Below are 21,088 nucleotides of genomic sequence, written 5' to 3'. Positions count from 1 at the left end.
TTAAAATATACGCTTACGCTTAAGGTAGGAGTCTGCATAGTGTCCACCAAGGCCTTGGGAGTGCTGGCCCACGTAGCCACCCTCAGGGCTTGGTTCTGGGGAGGGGATCAGCCGGGAGAAGACACGCTTGTGGCTGCCAATGGGTGTCTGGAATAGCAAAAAAAAAAAAAAAGAATCAGTGAAGAGTAACTCGTCGTAAAAGCAAAAACAGTGCACACGAAGTTAAAACTCCTAAAAAACAATTAGCCTCTACGTTACCTTCATAACATTCCCCAGGCCTGGTGGGAAGCCAGTGGTGTGGCTCACAGGAGGCATCCCCACAGCCTGAGGAAAAACAGGCAACTCTCAGTGACCTAGACTTCTGCTATTCAGGCACTCACAGCGTAACATTAATTATTTAACACCGGCTTATTCTTGGAACCTAACCCTCTGCTTTTTATCTCCTACAGTGCTACCTTCATGTTCTGGTGCTGACGAGTAATCAATTGCTCGAAAGAAAACAAGTCTAAATCAGTTCAAAGCTTTGGGCTTACCCTGTTGAGCTGTGTGGTTGGGAGGCTCCCATTACTGGAGGCCTCGGGCCCTGAGCTGAAGTATGAGGACAGGGGAGGGCTGGAAGGGTAACTGAAGTGGGAAAACCGCTCACTGTATTCAGGGAAGCGAGAGAGCTGCAGAGACAAACAAGTTTGCACCTGTGTTACTAAAGCGCAATGTGCATTTGTTTTAATGACACTAAAAAAAAAAAAAGATGCTACAGCCTGCATGAAGTAGTTCACTCAACACTACCTGCTGACCGAATCCTGCCAAAGCCCCGGCATCAAGGTTCTCCTGCTGCTCATACAAGTGGGCCAGGGGATCCTGAGGAGAAATGCCAGATGAGACCACATTATATCACCTAATAAATGGGCAGCAATGAGCACTCACGCACTATGCTGTAGATTCAACAGGTCACTGTGACTTGCAAAGCGGCACCGAATAGGAACGATGTAAGTTTTAAAAGTCAAAGAGCAGAATGTACCTGGTGTAGAGGAGGATACTCAGGGCTGTAGGAGTCCTGGTAACGCAGGCTGTAGTTTGGCTGTATGCTCTGGTGTGTGTGCTGGTTGGACACATTGCTCAGTGTGGGCCTCTTCCTATAGGGGTGAGGTCTGCAGCTTCCTGCTGGAGTAGAGAAAGGGCAGTTAGATATTATATGCTGGATATGCTTATCAGAATACCTAAGTGGATGCGGCAAACAGGAACAGACTGCTGATCAGGAAAATTTGACCCACAGAGCAAAACAAAAAAAAGCACCTCACCTGAGGAAAAAACACTGTTGACATTGAGGAAAGCACTCTGGGGAAGGTTTGCATCCTTTGGAGGATCTCCAAGTATTGATACCTGACAGGAGGGAAAAGGGAGATTCTGTTTTTCTTTTCCCATTTTGAGAGGGCAAAAAAAATTTAAAAAAAAAAAAAAAAAAAAGATATACAAAAAAAAAGGTGGACAAAAGTACAAGGAGCTCAAAACATTATGGAAAGTAGTTGGGATCTCACCCCTTGTGCTGTCAGGCCATCTGCCCCCATCATGCCACCCAGCAGGGGCAACGAGATGCCCTGTAGGGTGGGAGAGGAAGTCTGGGGGAAGGCGCCTGCTGATGTGGGGGACTCCTGCTCCCTTGCCATGGCTCTACCAAGTGGCATTGGCTTTAGGGGGGGCAGAGGATCTGTCTGCAGACCCAGACCTGGGACTACACCACCTAGGGGGGGGAAATGGAGCCATCCATAATATTAATGTCACCGTTAATCACTGGTCATTCTGGCTACCACTCATACGGCAAAATGATTGACCAAATCACATTCATACTGAATTTTCCAGCTATAGAATTCTGTAACATCACACTACTCCTCCTCATCTAGCAAAATGAGCAAAACACCACAAATACAGAGTAGTAAGCATGATTAACAGGCAAAGGGGGATACAGATGTTTATCGTCAGAGGCAAAGTAAAAACACGCAATTTGTGGCTCAAGGAGCTACGGCTGGAGCTGACGGATGCCAAACCTTGGGGCAGGTCTCCGAGCAGATGGACACCCTGCTGGACAGGCAGAGCAGCCAGAGGATTCTCCCCGATGAGTCCAGCCTGCTGACCAAAGGAGAGAGGGGAGTTCAGAGTCACAAGAGGGTCACACAGCCCTGCTACAACACTCAAGCACTGAGAGAAAAACAAACCAAAAAAAAAAACTGCCGAGCGACACGAGCACACTTAATCAGCACAGAGGTTTACTCACCACATATGAAATTATGTCCTTTCAGAATGTTTATTTACAATTTTGGCACACGATCGAGTAGTACACCTACCACATCACTCAGCACCACTCAAAAAACACTCGACACATACAACACCTTGCACTGTCCTAGTGACAGCTTACCCAGCCAATGCGTTTTCTAGCAGTCATATAAAAACACCAGAGGGCCGTCCTATGAAGCGAGTTTGACAAAGCCGGGCTTTCTTTGTGTAAGTTGGCTCAACAAAAAACTAAAGCTCCAGAGCTAACAGGTATCACGAAGGTGTTTATCAACTTCCTTTGTTAACTCAGACTTTGTGCCTCCAAGTCTGAGCGCGTTCACATAAAAGGAGTCGTTTTACACGTCAAACACTACAAATGATGCAGTAGGTCTGACACACTGTGGCTTAAGCAGGATATCACTTTCATTTTTCAAATATCTAAGTATGTATATCTAAGCCAAGTTACTGATTGAATGCTGTCTGTAATAAATACCAGTAGAATAATCAGTTTTTTATCAGCTGTAGTACCAGCAGAGTAAATAGATCGAACATAAAAACATATTTATGTGATTTCTGTATGACCAGTTAAATACATGTCGGGTTTCCGTGCCAACATGATGTATATAGTGTGTGATACTGTAACTACACGGCTTCATTCAGTGGTATCCATAAGGTACAGCTCAACAGGTTTGTAGGTAAAGCGTTGTCTCAGCTGAGAATCTGTATTGCTCATAGAGAATAGTCAGTAAACGTTTTGGTTAAAGGGAGATGCTTCTGACAATCGATTTGAATCCTAAACCCTGAACACAACCTGCTCCTGACCAGGTTAGCTCTGCAGTCTAAGTTATCATGGAGATGTAGCAGGTTAAAAAATAAAAAATTTAAAAAAAAAAAGCCACCTTCATGATACCGAAAACTCTGACTTTAAGCTCAACATACCTCGCTAACCTACTAATCTGGCTTCATAGTGCAGCCCTCTGGATCCATCTAGCTTCACCTCACACTCTGATAACCAAACACAAACACCATTATCACTCACACAAGGCACTAGAGGGTTTTCTTTATTGTGCAGCACCTGAGCCCACAGAAGAGGATTTCCCAGAAAGGCTTGCTAATGGTACAGAGGACAGAACAGAAAGTGGGGACGAAAGTCTATATGAGTAGCAGAGGATGGTTCAAAAACAGGCTGAAAGAACGCAAGAAGGAACATGTCAAGGCAAAGAATGAAAGGCAGCAGTACCTGCTGGGCCTTGGCCTGGTTCTGCAGGAGCAGCTGGAGCAGGGCAGCGGAGAGAGCGGGGTTGGCCAGCAGTGGCATTGCAGGGGCCGCTCCAAGGAGGCCTGCACATAAATTACATCAAGATCCACAGCAGCAGAACAAATCTTAGAACTAAACCATTGATTAAGAGCAGCTGAGGCCTTCTCACCTTGTTTATGTCCCTGTGACAGTGGGTTGAGCAGCATCTTGAGGGTGGCAGGGTTATTAAGGCCTGTGAGTATCTGTATGGCAGTGGGATCAGGGAGGAGACCTTTACCCCTGTTTACAGCCTTGAAGGGAGGAAGCACAAGATGAAAATTCAACACTAGAGCAACAGCTAACCACGTGGGGGACTTTGGACATGTGAATACAGTAGATTGATTTAATACCATGGTTTGTGCAGCAATCAGAGCAGCCAACATGCTTCTCCCAGGAGGGCCTGGGGCACAGAAGGACACCCTGATGTGCGTCCCACCCAGCAGCCTGCCATCTGCGAGTCGCTGTGCCTCCTCGGCCATTTCTGCAGTGGCAAACTCCAAGACTGCAAAACGCCGGAAACTTCCATCTTGTCCCTGAGCCAACTGTGGAGAGGAATTTAAACAGTGATTCTAAATCCACAGACATAATCCGCCTAAATGCTGGTACCCATAAGTGCAACACACAGAAGTTATAGATTTAAAAAACCTGTCGTTTTCACTTTTACTTTCAGTGTTCGAAACATATTTTAGCATAAAATCTGAAAGACATTTATGTTAAAAATGTTGCTATAAAACCCTTGAAATGCACAAGAATCACTGCTCAAACTAAATTAAACATGATGAAAATCTCCAAACAAACAGAGGATTTTTTTTCTTTCTTTGTTCACCAACATCATTGTGACTCCTTTTACAGATGGCCAGTTTTGAACAGCTTTTTCTATATCAGCCTCTCATTTAAGACGCATATTAAACAGTAAGGACCCAACCTAAAAAAAACAAACGACGTATCAGAATTTTAATGCTCTTACCAGAGACTGAATTTTATGTACATAATGGAAGATCCAGCTCAAATCTAGAAACATCAAACCATTTGAGTGTTCACTCGCTAATAAAAGTACTCTTCCTCTGACCATGTAGCAATTAGTCTGCTTTTAAGCGCCTTTACTCACCATCAGTGACTAGATGTGGCCTTGTGATTTCATACCATTGGCATTTCACAACATCCAATGGTATAAAAAGCCAGTCACATCTTGTTAAAACTAACACTGGGAAACAAAACTGTTTGTCTGAAATAATCACATGGTTCTAAATCATCACTGCTTTTTCCACAATCCTAAAAAAAAACAAAAAAAGAAACAACCCAGAACCAGCAGAAACCTACGACTGTGCATGCTGCACTAAAAAGACACCCCTCTCTCTCATTCCAGAAAAGCCTGCTGAATGACACCACCTGGGGGAGTCAGGTGGTCATCACCATAGAGACCAGCATTTGCTATTGCTATAGAAACTTTGAGTGGCCACATAAAAAACTGGGGTAAAGGTGAAAGGTACTGAAAGATCAAATATAGAATACGCCATTTGTGACACAACCCTAAAGTTAATCCCCACACACACCTTTGGGGACAATTTTAAATCTTTTTGGTATACTTAGCAGCATATACTTTCCAATTTTACAATTTCATTTAGCAACGTACATCTGAGAATAGATACACATTCACACACCAATGGCAACAGAGCTGCCATGCAAGGTGCCTGGCTGCCATCGGGAGCAACTTTAGCTTCAGTGTCTTGCCCAAGGACACTAACTATGGAGGGGCGGATGATCGAACCCACTCCCACCTGAGCCGCAGACTTAACAGTCACCAAGCTCCAAATGCTCTCCATAAGGGGGTTAATGTGACTTTGCATTGAATAAATTTAAAAGGAGCAACACAACAAAAATTACCGGGGACAAAAGGCCAACAGCAAGTTTCATGTGAAGGCTGTATTCATTATTATTGGTGTAAAATCAAGATCCTGTATTCTCTCTAGGTGTGGTAAACCTGACCTGGCAGAAGACAGGTGCATGGGTGTCAGCCAGGGCATTGCGGAGGTCTTGGGCTGTCAGTAGACTCGGGGGCAGGCGGTCCACGCACAGGCATTTGGAGTGCAGCAGTGGATATGTGAGGGATCCCACCTCAGTCCAGTGGACATACAACATGCGGGAGCCCAGCTGCTTCCCTAAGAGCTCCGACTTGGCCCTGGCTGCTGAGTCCTTCTTCATGTACTCCACAAAGCCATAGCCCTTGGAATGCCCTGTGGAGGCGCTGTAAACCAGAAAGCAGCGCTCCAGGTTGCCAAACGGCCGCACCAACTCCTCAAACTGCTGCTGGCTGAAAGCACGGGGCAAGTTGGCGATGCACAGCAGAGCGTCTGTGGGCTGCAGCTGCACGGTGATCTCCCTGTCCCGTAGCGCATGCTGGTGGAACTCTTTGATGGCACACTGCGCCTGTTCCCCATTCAGTAGTGTCACAAATGCTGCGAGTGATGGGAGACACAGAAGAGAAACACAAAATTTGGTGTAAAGCGAGGAGGCGGCATTTGTTCAGTCAGTATTAGGAAAAAGACCCATTTTCATACGCAGCAGGTCTCAGGGAGCAAACCCTGGTTGTGACACCGTTTCTCCTTCAGCAGATGTGATAAAAGACAATGCCGGTGGCTCGATGTCAGCACACACCATCTTTTCTACCAGTGCAACTTTACCCTTATTGAAACTACAATAGTTGCCATGGTGACTGCTGAGAATCAAAGACATTTTATTTGACTGAGCATCACTGGCAGCAATAAAAAGTCATATCTAGACCTGTATGAGCTTTAATGTTACTGCCACTCACTGCTAATATGCCTGTCTACGGTATAGACAGGTATACTAACGTCACACATGGTGTTGCTGTGTGCCAAACGAACATCCTGCTACCCATGTTTTGAGAGAAACATAAGGGGTGAAAGAATTTATCTGCAGTTAGCTCTGAAATCCACATTTAAAAAGGTAATATCTTTTTTACCAGCCAACTCGATAAAATAATAATTTAAAAAAAAACACATCGAAATGCCACAACAGCTTGGTGGATACCAGGCATATCCTGAATTTACCATCTGGCTCATGAAATTTTCAGGCTCACTATAATCAGCCACTTTCTAGTGAAATATTGCACTGCCAACGTGTAAAGCCATTTTAAATGCATATTCTAACCTATTTGTTAGATATTTTTTTTTCAGTTCAATGGCAAGCCGATCTTTCATGCACTTCGCCCATGAGTAAAACAAGCAATTCCCTCAAATTAACAAGCAGCTCACATTATTGGGCATGTGAGGTTATACACACAAGGAAACTGATGTCCTTGCTGCTCTTGAATTGATGACAATGTAATGTGACACACCATTTGTCAACCAAATAGATAAGCAATTGCATGATTTCCATAATGATGAAACACTGACCATTCTAAACAGTGTCTAAGTGTTTTTGTGGTTTTGTTCTTTTTTGTTCAGTGAGTGACATAATGTGCCAGTGACCTTATCTTTTTTTTCATGGACATAGCCCTTGCCATTGTGAATCTTATCTAATAGTGAGCGGAATTGTCTCTTTGGCTATCCAGTTTATTTTTGTTTCTTTGAAGTCATATGGGTTACAGACACTCCTTTAAACTGAGCTCAAAGCACATGCAATACCCAACATGATGGACAAACAGTTAAACCAACCTGTGCCCTTGTATTTGTCAACAAAGCAGTACTTCAAGTCATAGCTGCCCAACAGTTCATGGACCTCCTGTAAATAAGAAGACAGAATAATTACATACAGACATTTAGGCTTGTCATTGCAACCTGGGTGCCACACATTAAAAGGTTAATTTCTAAGCTGCACTCTGTTAACTGTATAAGGGGAGATTGCTTAATTGTAGATTTTGATCATCCTATAATTAACTCATTCATGTCCACTGGGAAACGAGCAACAAGTGCACCTGTGGGGGAACTGGGAGGTGAATAACTCCCTCATTGTTGCAGGAGAAATTGTTCTGCGCTGCTTTCGCCCATTCACAAACCAACAGCGATGTTGTCTAGCATTTTCTGAAACGTTTTGTCTCCACGCCTTCCACCTTTTGTTATATTGCAACTCACATCTCGAACTCCCATTACTCCCCCCCCCCCACCTCTGTGTGAACAATGGTACCGCCCGCAGGCCCACCGCTCCCCACGAGTCAGGCACGTTCCAAAAAAATGTAGCATCATGAGTAAATCACAGGCAGGCTGATACAACCAGACGGCAGCATTAACAACAGATGGGCCGATGAAAAAGCTCCACTGCACCTGCAAAGCATCCCCTGCAAACATTACAATCACCCATTATTCGGTTTGGAGGCTTGAATTGTGTAATGAAACCACGAATGTCAAAGTTGCTGAACTGTTACCCACAAGGCCGGAGTGTCAGGTCATACAGGCCACAGATGACCATTATTGACAGTTATCTGACCACCTGGCAGTGAACGCAAGTTTTGGTAGCTAACTAATCTAATGCCCCACGACTGAAGTTACTACTAATGGAGTCTGGTTGCCACCAATGACGTGTGTTGTCTTTTAAACTGGCTGCAGATACAATAATGCCAAATATCACAAAGTTAAAGGCAGCTAACGAGGAAAATGGCGAGCAGGCTAACATTGGTAGCATGGCAGGCTGGCAGCTAGGCTAACATTAGCTAAACGGCTCCGTCAATCAATCATCCAACGACTAAACCTCCACTTGGTTTGTAGTTCTTACCTGGTTGCTCACGTCGGAGGGTAGATTTTTTATGATAATTTTCCTGCGGTTGTAAAACTCCCGGCGGGTTCTCTCCAAGCGGCTCTCAATCTCTTCAGGGCTCAGCGATGTCAAGTCCTCGTCGACCCTTCGCTGACACTCGCGTCCCGGAGTTACGTCCTCTTCTCCGTGTACTAATTCGGCATACCGGCGATCTCCGGGCCCCCAGTTTTCTTGTTCCACAGCGAGGTCGTCATTTTCATTTAGTGGACGAGAGGCGAAACTGGGCCCTGTGTCTGTTGTTTCGTCTTTGGCAGCTGTGCTAACAGACACGGCGGCCGCCATCACTCAGTTTGGTGCAAGTTTTGTCGGTCTGGAAACTCTGTCCGATTTGAGCAGTTTAAACAATACACACATGGCCTCAGCGCCGCTTCTGATTGGACGAGAGGGGGACGCAATCTCCATGACTACGACGTAACGGAGTGGGGGGGCGGGGCCACCGGTGTCTGTTCTACTCAAAACTAAATGAAATTAACGGATAATAATCATCTTTAATTTTGTTTTTCTTCTTTAAAAGAGCATACAAACACAAGTGACATTTCTTTATTCAATTCGTATTTTATTTTTGCATTTGATACAGTCGTCCTCAAATGTATTGATACCCTTCCATTAAAGAAAAGGCAAAATAGTCACTTAAATAACGAGAAACTGAAAAACGTAATAATAGATAACAATTTGCTAAATTCTAATTTAGTGAAATAAGAAATTTCTTTGGAATCGTGGTTGAAAAGAATCATTAAAAAAAAAAATACAAAAATCTGTCCCGGACAAATTAGAGCACCTCGCTGATGAGCAGTGGGCCAAAGTTTAGTTTATGGGTCCCATCATGCTTGTTTTCTTGTTTGTTTATTTGTTTGTTTGTTTTAAATATTTCTGTTGAACCACGATTCAAAACCAATGTCATGATTTTCATTCAATTTTTATTACTTCTGTCTATTTTAATTCATGTCAGTGACAGCTGTTTTTTTCCTTCTTTAATGGGAAGGTATGAATACATTTGAGGACAACTGTACATATATATTTCTACTCTGAATTAAACTGATGAATCACTAATTACCGATTGTTTCTGTTATACGTCTTGGGTTGTATAATAAGCAGCAAGGATGTTTTTATTGTATTGTATTGTATTGCATTGTATTGTATTGTATTGTATTGTTTTTGTGCTTCAATAGTCTTCTCCAATACGCAAGCGAACACACTGGACAGCAAGTCAGATGGACATGACTTCAAAATGTGAAACTACATAAGTTCTACACTGGACTGTTGTAGGTTGTGTCAGCTGATAGGTATAAACAGTACTGTGCCCAAAAGTCAGTCTTTAGAAAAGTTTAACTTGCACTGCAAGATTACGAGTCAGAATAATATACCCGAGAAGGCCTATTGTCTTTTCAGTTTTATGTTTTCACTCTGCACAACAGTATCATAATATGCATTCAGTAACTTAAGCCTAGACTTTTGCTTAGGAGTGTACATGTCCACTGGTACATTCCTGATACTGTATTCACATGTGGTCCTTACTGTGCTTTCCATAAAACATATGGTGAAAGCTTGCAGCAGTTCTTTTATGTTGACAGTGTGGTTGGAAGCCCCCCATCTAAACAGATACACTTCTGTGGCTGTTCATTTGCATCATACATGGCTGTGAAAGTAAACACAGGATCCATGTCTCAAGTTCTTCCTGTATGTGATGGAGTCCTTCTCAAAGTGTATGCAGGACACTGACACAAAAACCTGTTGAATATACATAAGTCCTGGACTCGGCTGCTGTCAGATGGGTTTTTACTGGTCTGATACACATGCGTCTAATTGGGCCCACGTTAGACTGTCAGTTCTTTGTGGTTAATTAGCATATTAGAATATAATCAGTCCAATGTCAAAGCAGCAGCACTTATTTTTTTGTTGCTTTGCAGATAGGTGCAATATTGTCAGTAGATGGACTGCTATGTTGTCCTCAGTGGTACGGCATGTTTTAATTTTCACAAGCTTGACACACTTGCTTTCCCACCTACAGCAGTAGTGTGTGAACAGGCTCCTTCTGGCCTAGAACAAAGACTATTAGGAAAGCCCATTCCCTGTTTCAGTAACCTGTTTTCATAGATATAAAATAGGCAAACTGGTGACATATAGATCTGGTTATCATAAAGAAAATTGTTTATTTGATTTAACTTGTTTGTGTTACAAAATTAAGTGCTAAGTTAACATACACTCAAAAATATACAAAAATAGACAGAAAATGAAATGCAGTAATCTCCCAACCATATAGACATTCTTAATACTTAATGTGATATATGCAAAGCCATAACTTTTAAAAGACAAAACGTTACACTGACTGTCCATGCCCTTACATTCCTTATGAAGTTCAACCCATCAATAATTAAAAATAACAAAAAAACATACCAGTTGGGTTTTTTACTGGTCATATCACATATGAGAGGATAGCAGTGTGCTTTAATCATTAAAAAAAAAAAAACCCTATAAAAGACATATCTGCAAATCGAGCCATCAGGACTTGCACACTATAAAACACATGATTGCAATATATGGTTGGCATAGTGACATGTGGTCATGTGGATCTTCACTGACTCCTGATCAGCAAATCTGAGCCAATGAAAAATTTATGTTGGACTGCCAGTCGTACGTTCGCCGTACAGCTTCAAACTTTTCGATGAGGGATCCGAATGTTGGCCGCTTTTCAGGATCTTCATCCCAGCACTGCTCCATCAACGTCTTCACCTGTTGAGGAAATAGTTATGAATCAAGCCACTCTCAATGCAAGCAAAATGTCAATGTTGTTTAATGGGCATCTGATGTTACCTCATGTGGGCAGTCTTTGGGACAAGGTAAACGCAGCCGTTTCTCCAGCAGTTTTATGAGTGTCAACACAGTCATCTGCCCCTGGGCTGTCTCCATCATCTCAGAGAACTTCTACAAAAACACACAAGAGTACATCGTGCATTCAGCGCAGGGGCTGCAAATGTATTTGACTGGTCTTACTTATAAATATGCACACAGGTTTCAGCTTGTGATCAGAGGCCAGTGATGACATACTACTGGAGGGCTTTGGCGATGGTCACAGCGGGTGAGGATCTCATACAGAGTAACTCCAAATGACCAAATGTCAGTGGAAAAGGAAAATTTATTCTCCTTCAAGCACTCAATGGCATACCTGCAAAGGGCAAAAAAAATACAATTTAGCGTCCAAAATCATTCAGGAAAGTACTGACTAACTTGAGTAGGTGCTGCATGAACTTACCAGAACACTGGGCTGTCGCCATCCTCACGGACACGGTAGTAGATCTCTCCTTCAGGGATGTATTTTGTCAGGCCAAAGTCTCCAATCTTCACCAAACCCTCATTTTCCACTAAGACATTGCGGGCTGCCAGATCTCGATGGACGTACCGCCTGGAATGCAAGTACTCCATCCCCTTTAAAAGAGAAAAACAGAAATAAAAGAAGGACAAGACATGTATTTTAAAATGAGCATGATGCCATGAAAACGCAAAATAGCTTTCTTTTGAAATGTTATTATAAAACTTCACAAGCACATCTCTCTACAGATGTCTAGACTGAAACAAGTCAAAAAAATGCTACTACATAGATTGGCAAGGAATTTGCCAAATTTTTCCTAGAGGACATTTTTCAGGGGGCTGAGAAAAAAACATATTGCTAATGCCAGTGAACTACTCAACTTAAACAGAATGAATTACTGACAAAACTCAAAAACTATGGCTGTGGTCAAGATCGCCTAGGTTAAGTGTGAGTCAAGACCAGGCTCAAGCAACTCAGAATCAAGACCATGTCCAAAAGGCATAAAATCATAAATAATTACATAAAAAAGTGGCAACTGACTTTGAGAAAAGAGGAAATCACATTAAAAATAAAACATACATAATGAAAAACCCATGTTGGCTTACCTGACAGATCTGCTGAGCAAACATGAGGCACTGTGGCACACAGAGTTTACGTTTGTGAAGGTACTCTCGCAGACTCCCCAAAGGAAGGTACTCCATTATTAGCTGCACCACTTGTCCTCCTGTCAATGGACAACAGCGCTTTTATGTTTATATTTCCATTATTTTCAAAAAGCAAGATTGACCTGTTGCCTATGCTGGTACTGTGGTGCTCAGCATGCTGAGTGTTGAAAGCTCAAAATATTGACACACAGTAGAGACAGTGGTGCACTTCGAATGGATTTTCAATATTTACAGAGGAACAGCAGGGACCAAAAATCAATTCCCTGAATAATCCACTGAGCACTGCAAGTTAAATGAAAGGTTCTGGGCAACCACTCCTTTGCACAGACTGTAAGTTAAGACATGTTGAAACAAACATATTTACTGCAGACAGATGACAGTTAGGGACTAACCCAGTTCAGTACAACAGCCTTTGTACTTGACAATGTTGCTGTGATAGAGGGACTTCAAGATCTCAATCTCTTTCATCCAGCCTTCAGGCACATGACCGTTCTCTTGCTTCAAAGCTTTCACTGCCACGCGTTCCCCTGTTCCATCGTTGGCCGGATCGTACAAGTACAGCGTCACCTTTCCAAAGTGACCCTGTATGTGAACAATGAACAGTTGATTTGCCTCTAATACACAGGAAAAGAAAACTAGTGATGGATGATGTGGTACTGGAGCTCACCTCTCCTAAGACCCGTATCATTTTCAGGTAGCGTTTATGGAACACGCTGGGGTCTGAGCCCGGGAAAGTTTCACTTGGTGACATAGCAAGATCTGTGTGCAGAAAAAAAAGGAAGCTTGTTATTGAGAGCACTGAAACAGGTTGAAAGGAAAACAGAAAGTAAGGCGAACAATTAAAGACTGACTATCTATATAGATATTCGGGAGTTCTCTGAGCACGGTGCGGAACGAAGGCCTCTCCTCAGGCTGATAGGTCAAACACATGCTGATGAATCTGGCCAGTTCCTGGGAGGATGGTTCAGCTAAGCGCCCTTTTTGCTGATAAAAGTGCTCTTTCTGTTGGGAGGGAAAAGGTTACAGTTACCATGAGAGGTCAACAGGATAATATGGGCAGACGAAGCTTTTAGCTGTTGGAAGAGAAATAAAGGTCAAAGTTGTAGCATGGGCCTACCTCAGACAATGTGCTGCCACTCATGGGAAGGTCGCCGTTGTTGCAGATTTCTAGCAGTGTGACGCCAAAGCTCCATTGGTCAGCAGCATTGCCAATGGGTGCACCACTGTCAACACACTCAGGGGCAATCCACGGGATACGCTCCAGACGCTCTGTGGTGTAGAATAGCAACATAAAATATGAGAAAAGTTCCATGGTTAAGGTGACCTCAAACTCTGGGTGCTCTAGTTAAGTATTTCTGAATAAAAACCTCTCAGAATTCAGTTTAACGTGGTACAATATTTGAGGAGACTCAACAAACAGCTCCAACAGCTATCTTTTTTCTATTTTGAGTTAGTTTGAGACGTTTACATATAAAAGAATGTCAGTTATGTTCAAGTCCTTGCCAAATAAGTTCACACAATACCGACTGAGCCTATCAGTAAAAGGTGTAGCTTTCTCGACATTCTCACGCTGGCGCCCAGACAGCAGTGATTGGTTTGCCAGAGTGGAAGAGGAAAGCAACAGCTGAGGTTGAAAAGGCTACGGCAAAAGAAGGAGAGCTAGCAGAGCCTACAGTAGAAACACTTAGGTCACATCCAGGGGGAAAAAAACATATAAGGATTGAAAAGAAAAAAAATGTGACTGATAAAAAGAACCATAAAGTATGCATACACACTTGAAAAAATCTAGTCTTTTTGGTAACAGGTTCATTCCGTGTCAACTCAGAGATTAGAGTTAGAGTTGCTTGGCCACCTCAGAATCTCTTGAAACTTTGTAGGAATGATCTTTGGCATCTGAAAGTGACATCTGCAATTTTTTTTTTAGCTGAAATTCCAACATTTTTACAATTTTTCACCCAATTAAAATTTTTTATGAATATTTGTCAAGTTGGAAATTGATCGAGACATATACATCAAGACATATGGACATCTGAAAGTGGCATCTTGCCTAATTTCCAACTCGCGAGAGGTTTATGAAAATGTCTTTATGAAAATGTTGGAATTTATAAAAAGAGTTTAACAATGAGCAGATGTCAGTTTCAGATGACAACGTTCATTCCTAAAAGTTTCAAGAGATTCTCAGGTGGTCAAGCAACCACCTTCACTGAGGTGACATGGCATGACACAACAAATTCCTGTTATTTTAAATATTCTTCATGTCTCGTTAAATAACAGATAATAACTAGTAAAATCATTAAAGTGTTCATTTACATCAGGCCAAAACTCTTGATAATATCCACATTTTAAAAAATCTGTTTTTTTAAAATAGTCAATTGTGTTTGTGTAATTACTCTCATTGCCAGAAGGAGGAGGCAAAAGCTTCACAATGTAGGTTTAGTTCAATAAAATACTAGAAGTATCTAAACTATCTACAAAGTTGGTTTCCCATGTGTACTCAATGCCAGCAGCTGGGGAAAAAAAAAATCAATAAAAACTGATGTCTGTTTTATTTTTCTTAGGGGATTTCTTTTTTTGGATTTGTATACGCATACATGACCAGGATGGTTAAAACTACGGCTCTTAACTTCATTCTTTTATTTCAGAGAGCCTTAAACAGCACATTGTGAAGAAAAACTGCAAGGCAACAGGAAAGAGATCACCAGAAGTGGTGTGGTTGAATTTTGTGTTTCCTAAATCTGATTGAAATAAGGCTGAACAGCACACATGAAGCTGACTGAGTTGAGAGGCTTTCTTGTTAAGTAAAGCTAATTAAAAGTTAATGTAAAGCAAGAGCTGGCACTGACCCGCCCGTGAAAGGACACTCAGGGCAATTCCTCGATCACTCAACTTGACGAAAGGGGAAATGCCAGGCTCCAGACCCCGCCTTGCTACCAGAATGTTCTTTGCACAGACGTTTCCATGAACTAGCCGATTTGTCTCCTAGAAAAAGGAAAATGGGACTTGGGTTGCAGAGTGTAATAAATAAGTTTAACACAGTTTATAAATGCTATTAAGTTGATGGACAAAAAGCAACTTGCAGCACTTATCTTAAAGCTTGGTCTGATAATCAGATTACATAATTTCCTGTCTTGGTGTCTAGTTAGAAAGTTGCACTAACTTGCTCTGTCTTCAGACATAAATTGCACTTGCATTATTTCATTATACTTAAGTAATTCACCTCAATGACCATGTAGTTTTGTGGTCATTAAAGTGAATTGTATTGAATTATGATCTGTGGCACACAAAAAAACAAGTAGCGTGTTTGAACTTACAAGATAATTGAGGGCACTGGCAAGTTGTCTTGCAACGATGAACTTCCACTGAGGAGTCACAGATGCCTTTTCTTTGCGAAGGAAAACATCCAAAGGCCCAAACTCCACATATTCTTCAACCATGATGTCTGTGAATATAGAAACAAGTCTGAGACATTTAACTACGATGACTCAAAAGCAAAATGTAAACAAGTCGCATCATCTTTAAAACACAAGTTAAAGTCTGGTTTTGCATTTGCGTCACTGTTCACTTGACACTAGAACGATACATTTGACTATTAACATCGGTGCATGACAAGGAAGTAGCAAATAAGGAAGTCACTAAAAGTAGAGTGAGTTGGTCATAGTGAACAGTGTTATTGCTCTTACTTTCAGATCCCTTGACAGACACACCATGTACAAACACCAGGTGTCTGTAGGATACCTGGCTCATGAGACTTGCAGTTTCAAAAAATGCCTAAGAAAGACAAAGACAGGAATCATTAAGGACTAAGTATCGACTACACGAAATGGTAGTGCATGTTTAGGTTCAGCGTACCACCACAGTCATTTCTTTGAGTAAGTTTGATACAATTCATGAAAAATCACATTGCTTACTAGAGCAATATCTTTATGGGTTTGTTCCAGAATCTTGAGAACCACTCGGATGCCTTTCCGGTCAGAAGAGTTGTTGTTGAACTCATCATCATCATCATCCTCTTCTCCACCCCGCACTAGCAGACGACCTGCGTAGATGTTAGTTCTGGTGCCGCGGCCCAAATGCTGTTCCTACACATAAACACAGCACAGATCCAGTCAGTTACAGAGCAGAGAGCACAAAACCTGTCTGTATGCAAAGTTGGTGAGTGGATATCATCACCTGTATGATCTCTTTATCCTTGATCTGGTGAAAGCGTAGCTGGGTCATGTTCAGAGCCAAGGAGTCATTGCAATGGCGGCGGTTGACACCTTGCCTCCTCACCAGAAGGTTGGAAAGCTCTGCATCACACAGAGTGTCATACAAACATACATGAACCTGTGTAAACTCATACATCCCACAGTACAGTTTCTTCAAAATACACAAGAAGATTGTAGCGTAAAGCAACAAAACATTTGCAGTGACCTCTAAACACAAACCTGCTTGTTTTGGAGGATAGCATTTTTTTACAGTGAAGCTGTCCGAACCAGATTTGAGTACAAAGGTCTTGAGGTTATCTGTCAGCTCCTTCACACTGGAAAACTCTCGGTCCCAGCCCTCCAGACAGAACATCGAGCCCTTGAGCTGAATACGAAACTGCTTGTGGCTTGATGCAGCACCATTCTGAATGTATAAACACAGGTATACAGACAGTGTCTCACATTTTTCACCATCGCTGAACTCTAACAATTTCCAGAGAATAGTGTGGGTGTTGACTTACCTCATTTTTGTTTAGCACAGCTAAGATGATGCGGCGATAGTCGAGAGCACTCCAACGAACGAGGAAAGCTCCCTCTTCTGCTGCCTCCTTTTTCAACTTCAGTAGCACAAAATCATCCCTGGAAGTACACCAGAGGTATAACATACTGTGTTTCTTTACAGCCTGTTTGTGTCTAAATGCGCACGTATAAGGGTAGAAAACTCACTGCATAGGTCCATGCAGTAGATTTGCTTCACTCAGCACTACCCTTGGGGGAGCCACTTCACGACAAAGATAGTGGTGGGCGTCTGCAGTCAGTCGGTAGTATCCATCTAGGAGGGAGATGAAGGAACGGGCCTCCTGGCTGGAGTTCATCTGAACCTCCTACATTCATGTACAGAAACACCACTAGCTTACAATCACATCTCCCACCTACAGACACATGCAAATTCAAAACATAATAAAAAGCCCAAAGCAAAACCAAACCTAAAGCTCTCATCATCACACGTATAGAATATCAAAAACTAAGCATACATGCATACCGTACAGTATATTCAGACAATTCAAAGACGGAAAATCTGATCAGTAGAACCACTAATATACACTATATCAATTGGACTAATGCATCACAAGCACATTTACCAATAAAATTAATGTATTGCAGCTTTCACATAATAGAATAAACAAGTACTCTCACCATGCATTGATTGTCTTGAGTGCTAATGCACACATTAGCCTCAGTAATGGCTATGTGAGTTATTTCAGGGAAATCACAGAAGAAGGTCCAGTCATCGTCTGCTTTTGGTTGACTGGACTGCTGTTTTGCTCTCTTACTGTAGTTCAAGTAGTCGTTCCTCATGTAAGTGTTTGCCTGTGCCTAAATAGAGAGACTGAGTGAACTAAAAGTTTACATTGATAGTATACAGAATGGCAAAGAATTAGCCCATTAGTCGCAGCAAACCTTCTGAATGGACACTTTCCTCCACAGAATCCCCTGGGTGCCAGACACCATTATTTCATGTGTGGCAGGAGCCTGGAAGTTGTCCTTCGAGACACCCTGGGCATGTGTGGTGTTAGAGTAAGAGCTGCTTCCATCTGCATCCTCCCTCAGATCCAGGTGGGTTACAGTGAAAGTCTCTGTGCCAAAACGTGGTGCTAAGTGTTCGAGGGTAGATATGTACTTATACATAATCTCCTGGGCACCCAGTCGCCCCTTATCCACCGTGTGCTGCTGGAAGGTCCGCACAAAGTCCGCAAACACTCGCCGGATCCTGATTTTAGTCAGGAAGTTGTCTCGAGAAATGTGTTTGGCAAAAGTCCTTGGAATGCAGCCTATGAAGCTGAAAAACAAGATATGTTATTATTATTTGGATTCAATGGTTGAATTGGTTGTCACAAAAAGAGAAAATATCAATCATAGTACAAAAAAAAACAGCCACCATAAGACAAATATATACCTGTCATCACAACATATTCAACATAATATAGACAATTTAATATCTTTGATGACAAATCTACAGGTTTAGGTGTCATTATTTGACCATTTTCGCTGTAAAAAGGGTAAAAAAAAATAAAAGTTTATACATCATTTGCCACAACAACACCATATTCACTTGTTCCACAGTAATTACCTGACTTTTGAAGCTACGTCTTGTAAGGTAGAGCCTGTCTGCACTGCCTGATGTGAAAGGTGAAGCACAGCCATTCCCAAGCTCTCATTTTTGAAGCGATTTAGTTCTTCTTCTGACTTGACATCTTCCATTTCCACCACTTCATTCACAAATTCAAATTTAGCCTGGTTCGAGGACATGGGAGGCACTGTTATTGTCAACACAACATAAATGCGCATTTAATTAAAACACAGTAATACTACAATGATGTTAAACACAAACCTGGGAAAATAGATACTCCAAGGATGTGATTTCAAGCAGAGGGGAACCCCCCTGATTACTCCCAGATCGGTGAGCATAGCGGGACACAATGGGCTCTTTTTCACTCAGTCCGTGCCAGTTTCGAAAATAAAACCTTGATGCAGGGAAAGCAGACAGCCTGCGTGAATCTTCTCACTGTGTTTCATGTGTCTTTCAAATACAATGTTACTCAAACACAGACTAACCTCAAACAGTAGAGAAGTACAAGGTTGGAGTTCTCCTCTGGACTGAAGATGTGGTTCGGACTGTACCAGCAACGCGTTATGGGATTGTACAGCGCAAACAACACATGGCACAGAGGACTTATCCCTAAGGAAAACACACTGACGTTAGGCACACCCACCCCAAGCAGGGTCAAACGCCACATGACAACCCTTTCATTTTGCTCTGCACATGTGCAATATGTGGTCACTCTCACCTACAGCCTCTGCAGCTGAGATGCACAGCTCCTCTGCTGTCACCTTCCCAGTTGTGTGAGACAAATATCTCTCTCCTTCTTTGGTCCAGAAGAGATAAACATGGATACCCTGACCCTGAGGGGGGTCGCCCTGACCTGGAAAGATTCCTGGCTTGGAAGGCTTGGCCCGCCCTCTTCTGGACATGTTGTGGGTCAGACAAATCACTGACGGACAAACGGACACACAAGTTCAACCACAAGTCAGTTGTATTGGTCACGTAGGCATTACAGCTCACAAGTCGTTTTGAAGCGACACCTTGCGCTTTTCTGAAATATCGTTTATTTATAATTTAATACATTGGTTTGTTTTTGAAAACCAGCTCGGTAGCTTGGCAAACCACAAAAATGTACTAACTTTATTACAAATGACGATGAATTTGCCCACAGGCCTTCCGGGGATTCCACCCGGTCTAACTTACTGTTTACATCCAGCTACACAAAGCCTGTATACAACACAAACAGTACTACTAATCTACATCTGTTCGTACATAAACGTATTTAACACACTTGTAGCGGCCTGTGTGAGTCCGACAACACTTGACAGTGTGTTGCTGCCATAACAAGGAAACATGAAACATTAGCAATCATATCCGTGAACTTGGCAACGGCAGTCCCACCAGTATCTTACCGTTTTACGGCGAGCTTTCAAGGCGTTACATAAAAACCTAGCAGGGTAAAACGAGCTGACGGTGAAGCTTCATTTGTTTTTTTGTTTTTTTGTTCGGTGTAGTTCCCCTGCTGTCTTCTCTTACGGATTCTCGTGAACTGCGTGAGTCGACGAGAGAGACGCTGCTTCCCGAAACCAACATGGCCACTCCCTCCCTGCGCAGCCCCGGCTCTGCCTCCAGCGACATGAATGGCGAGCCCCTTCAACATTTAACTGCATTTGACTCTCCGGAATTAACATTATAGATACCAACAACATAACTGTGACTGTAGAGAAGAGGCCTGTTGAATATGTTGAAAACGACGGCGGAATAGTTGTCTTGTTGTAAACAGTAAACTCTTTCTTGGTGACATCTCGTGTCTTGCACGAGCCGCAGTGTCAAAAACCCTGTAGAAGAGTCCAGCTTGACATTCAGCAGGTTGATCCCACATGATGGCTGGTGTTTTGAATTGGGCACAGCGGCAGATCGCGTGCAGCAAGCCCCTCCTCCTACCTGTCATCACTTCTGCCATGATTACAGGTGTCTGCAACATCAGCATCAAGATATCTGTAGTTACATCTTGACTCATCATGGCAAAAGTTAGAGATATCTCGAATTTTAGATTAATTAATTTAAAGATATCTATAACTTGATTATAGATATCTGCAACTAAATTATGATTACCCATAAATCTAGTTTGAGATATCCATAGCAAGCCCTTTTAACATTTAATAGCTAATCTGGATATGTAATACAGATATCCACATTTCAATTCTTCCTGGTCAAAATGAACATTTCAGATATCCACATCTCACATAGCGGCTATCCAAAATCGAATCTATTGATCTATTGTGATTTGTTACAAAGAGGCATGGTCATGTGAACAATTTTAGATGTTGATCATAACAGAATACAAGTTTATAAAACTGAAATGACAATAAACTAAAACAATTAAATCTTGAAAAGGGACCTTTGCTTGGGTCTTGGGGGAAGATTATACTATTCAAGATTTACATATTTAATGGCTGACAAGAAGTCTTCCAGTCCTCAGAAGCT

General features: G+C 42.3%; 2 protein-coding genes across 3 annotated transcripts; both read right to left on the bottom strand.

The window, feature by feature from the left end:
* On the bottom strand, positions 1 to 8,620 carry raver1 (ribonucleoprotein, PTB-binding 1). Its single transcript, XM_008283103.1, has 14 exons — positions 8,297 to 8,620; positions 7,243 to 7,309; positions 5,552 to 6,021; positions 3,916 to 4,107; positions 3,696 to 3,816; positions 3,509 to 3,609; positions 2,043 to 2,124; positions 1,536 to 1,738; positions 1,299 to 1,380; positions 1,019 to 1,161; positions 787 to 858; positions 534 to 668; positions 259 to 324; positions 1 to 147 (listed from the first exon to the last, which is right to left on the bottom strand). The coding sequence occupies exons 1-14, from the start codon at positions 8,618 to 8,620 to the stop codon at positions 1 to 3; spliced, it is 2,205 nt and encodes a 734-aa protein (XP_008281325.1).
* Positions 8,621 to 10,463: 1,843 nt separating this feature from the next.
* Positions 10,464 to 20,163, bottom strand: tyk2 (tyrosine kinase 2). Of its 2 annotated transcripts, XM_008283102.1 has the most exons (24): positions 20,014 to 20,163; positions 19,347 to 19,550; positions 19,114 to 19,237; positions 18,890 to 19,022; positions 18,629 to 18,792; positions 17,959 to 18,337; positions 17,695 to 17,874; positions 17,224 to 17,381; positions 17,019 to 17,136; positions 16,738 to 16,921; positions 16,481 to 16,599; positions 16,219 to 16,389; positions 15,991 to 16,078; positions 15,622 to 15,749; positions 15,154 to 15,289; positions 13,428 to 13,579; positions 13,162 to 13,312; positions 12,978 to 13,069; positions 12,703 to 12,892; positions 12,251 to 12,369; positions 11,589 to 11,761; positions 11,384 to 11,501; positions 11,150 to 11,260; positions 10,464 to 11,068 (listed from the first exon to the last, which is right to left on the bottom strand). In XM_008283102.1, exons 2-24 carry the CDS (start codon positions 19,528 to 19,530, stop codon positions 10,925 to 10,927), a joined length of 3,516 nt encoding a protein of 1,171 aa, XP_008281324.1. In that variant the 5' UTR covers positions 19,531 to 19,550; positions 20,014 to 20,163; the 3' UTR covers positions 10,464 to 10,924. The 2 variants fall into 2 exon arrangements, with proteins under 2 accessions (XP_008281324.1, XP_008281323.1); XM_008283101.1 differs by having other exon boundaries at positions 16,481 to 16,921.
* Between the last annotated feature and the right edge of the window lie 925 nt (positions 20,164 to 21,088).

The sequence above is a fragment of the Stegastes partitus genome, unplaced genomic scaffold, assembly GCF_000690725.1.
Source record: "Stegastes partitus isolate 25-593 unplaced genomic scaffold, Stegastes_partitus-1.0.2 Scaffold297, whole genome shotgun sequence".
In the NCBI taxonomy this organism is placed as follows: Eukaryota; Metazoa; Chordata; class Actinopteri; family Pomacentridae; genus Stegastes; species Stegastes partitus.
Note: the sequence above shows the minus strand (reverse complement) of the source record. Positions and strands in the feature narration are given on the sequence as shown.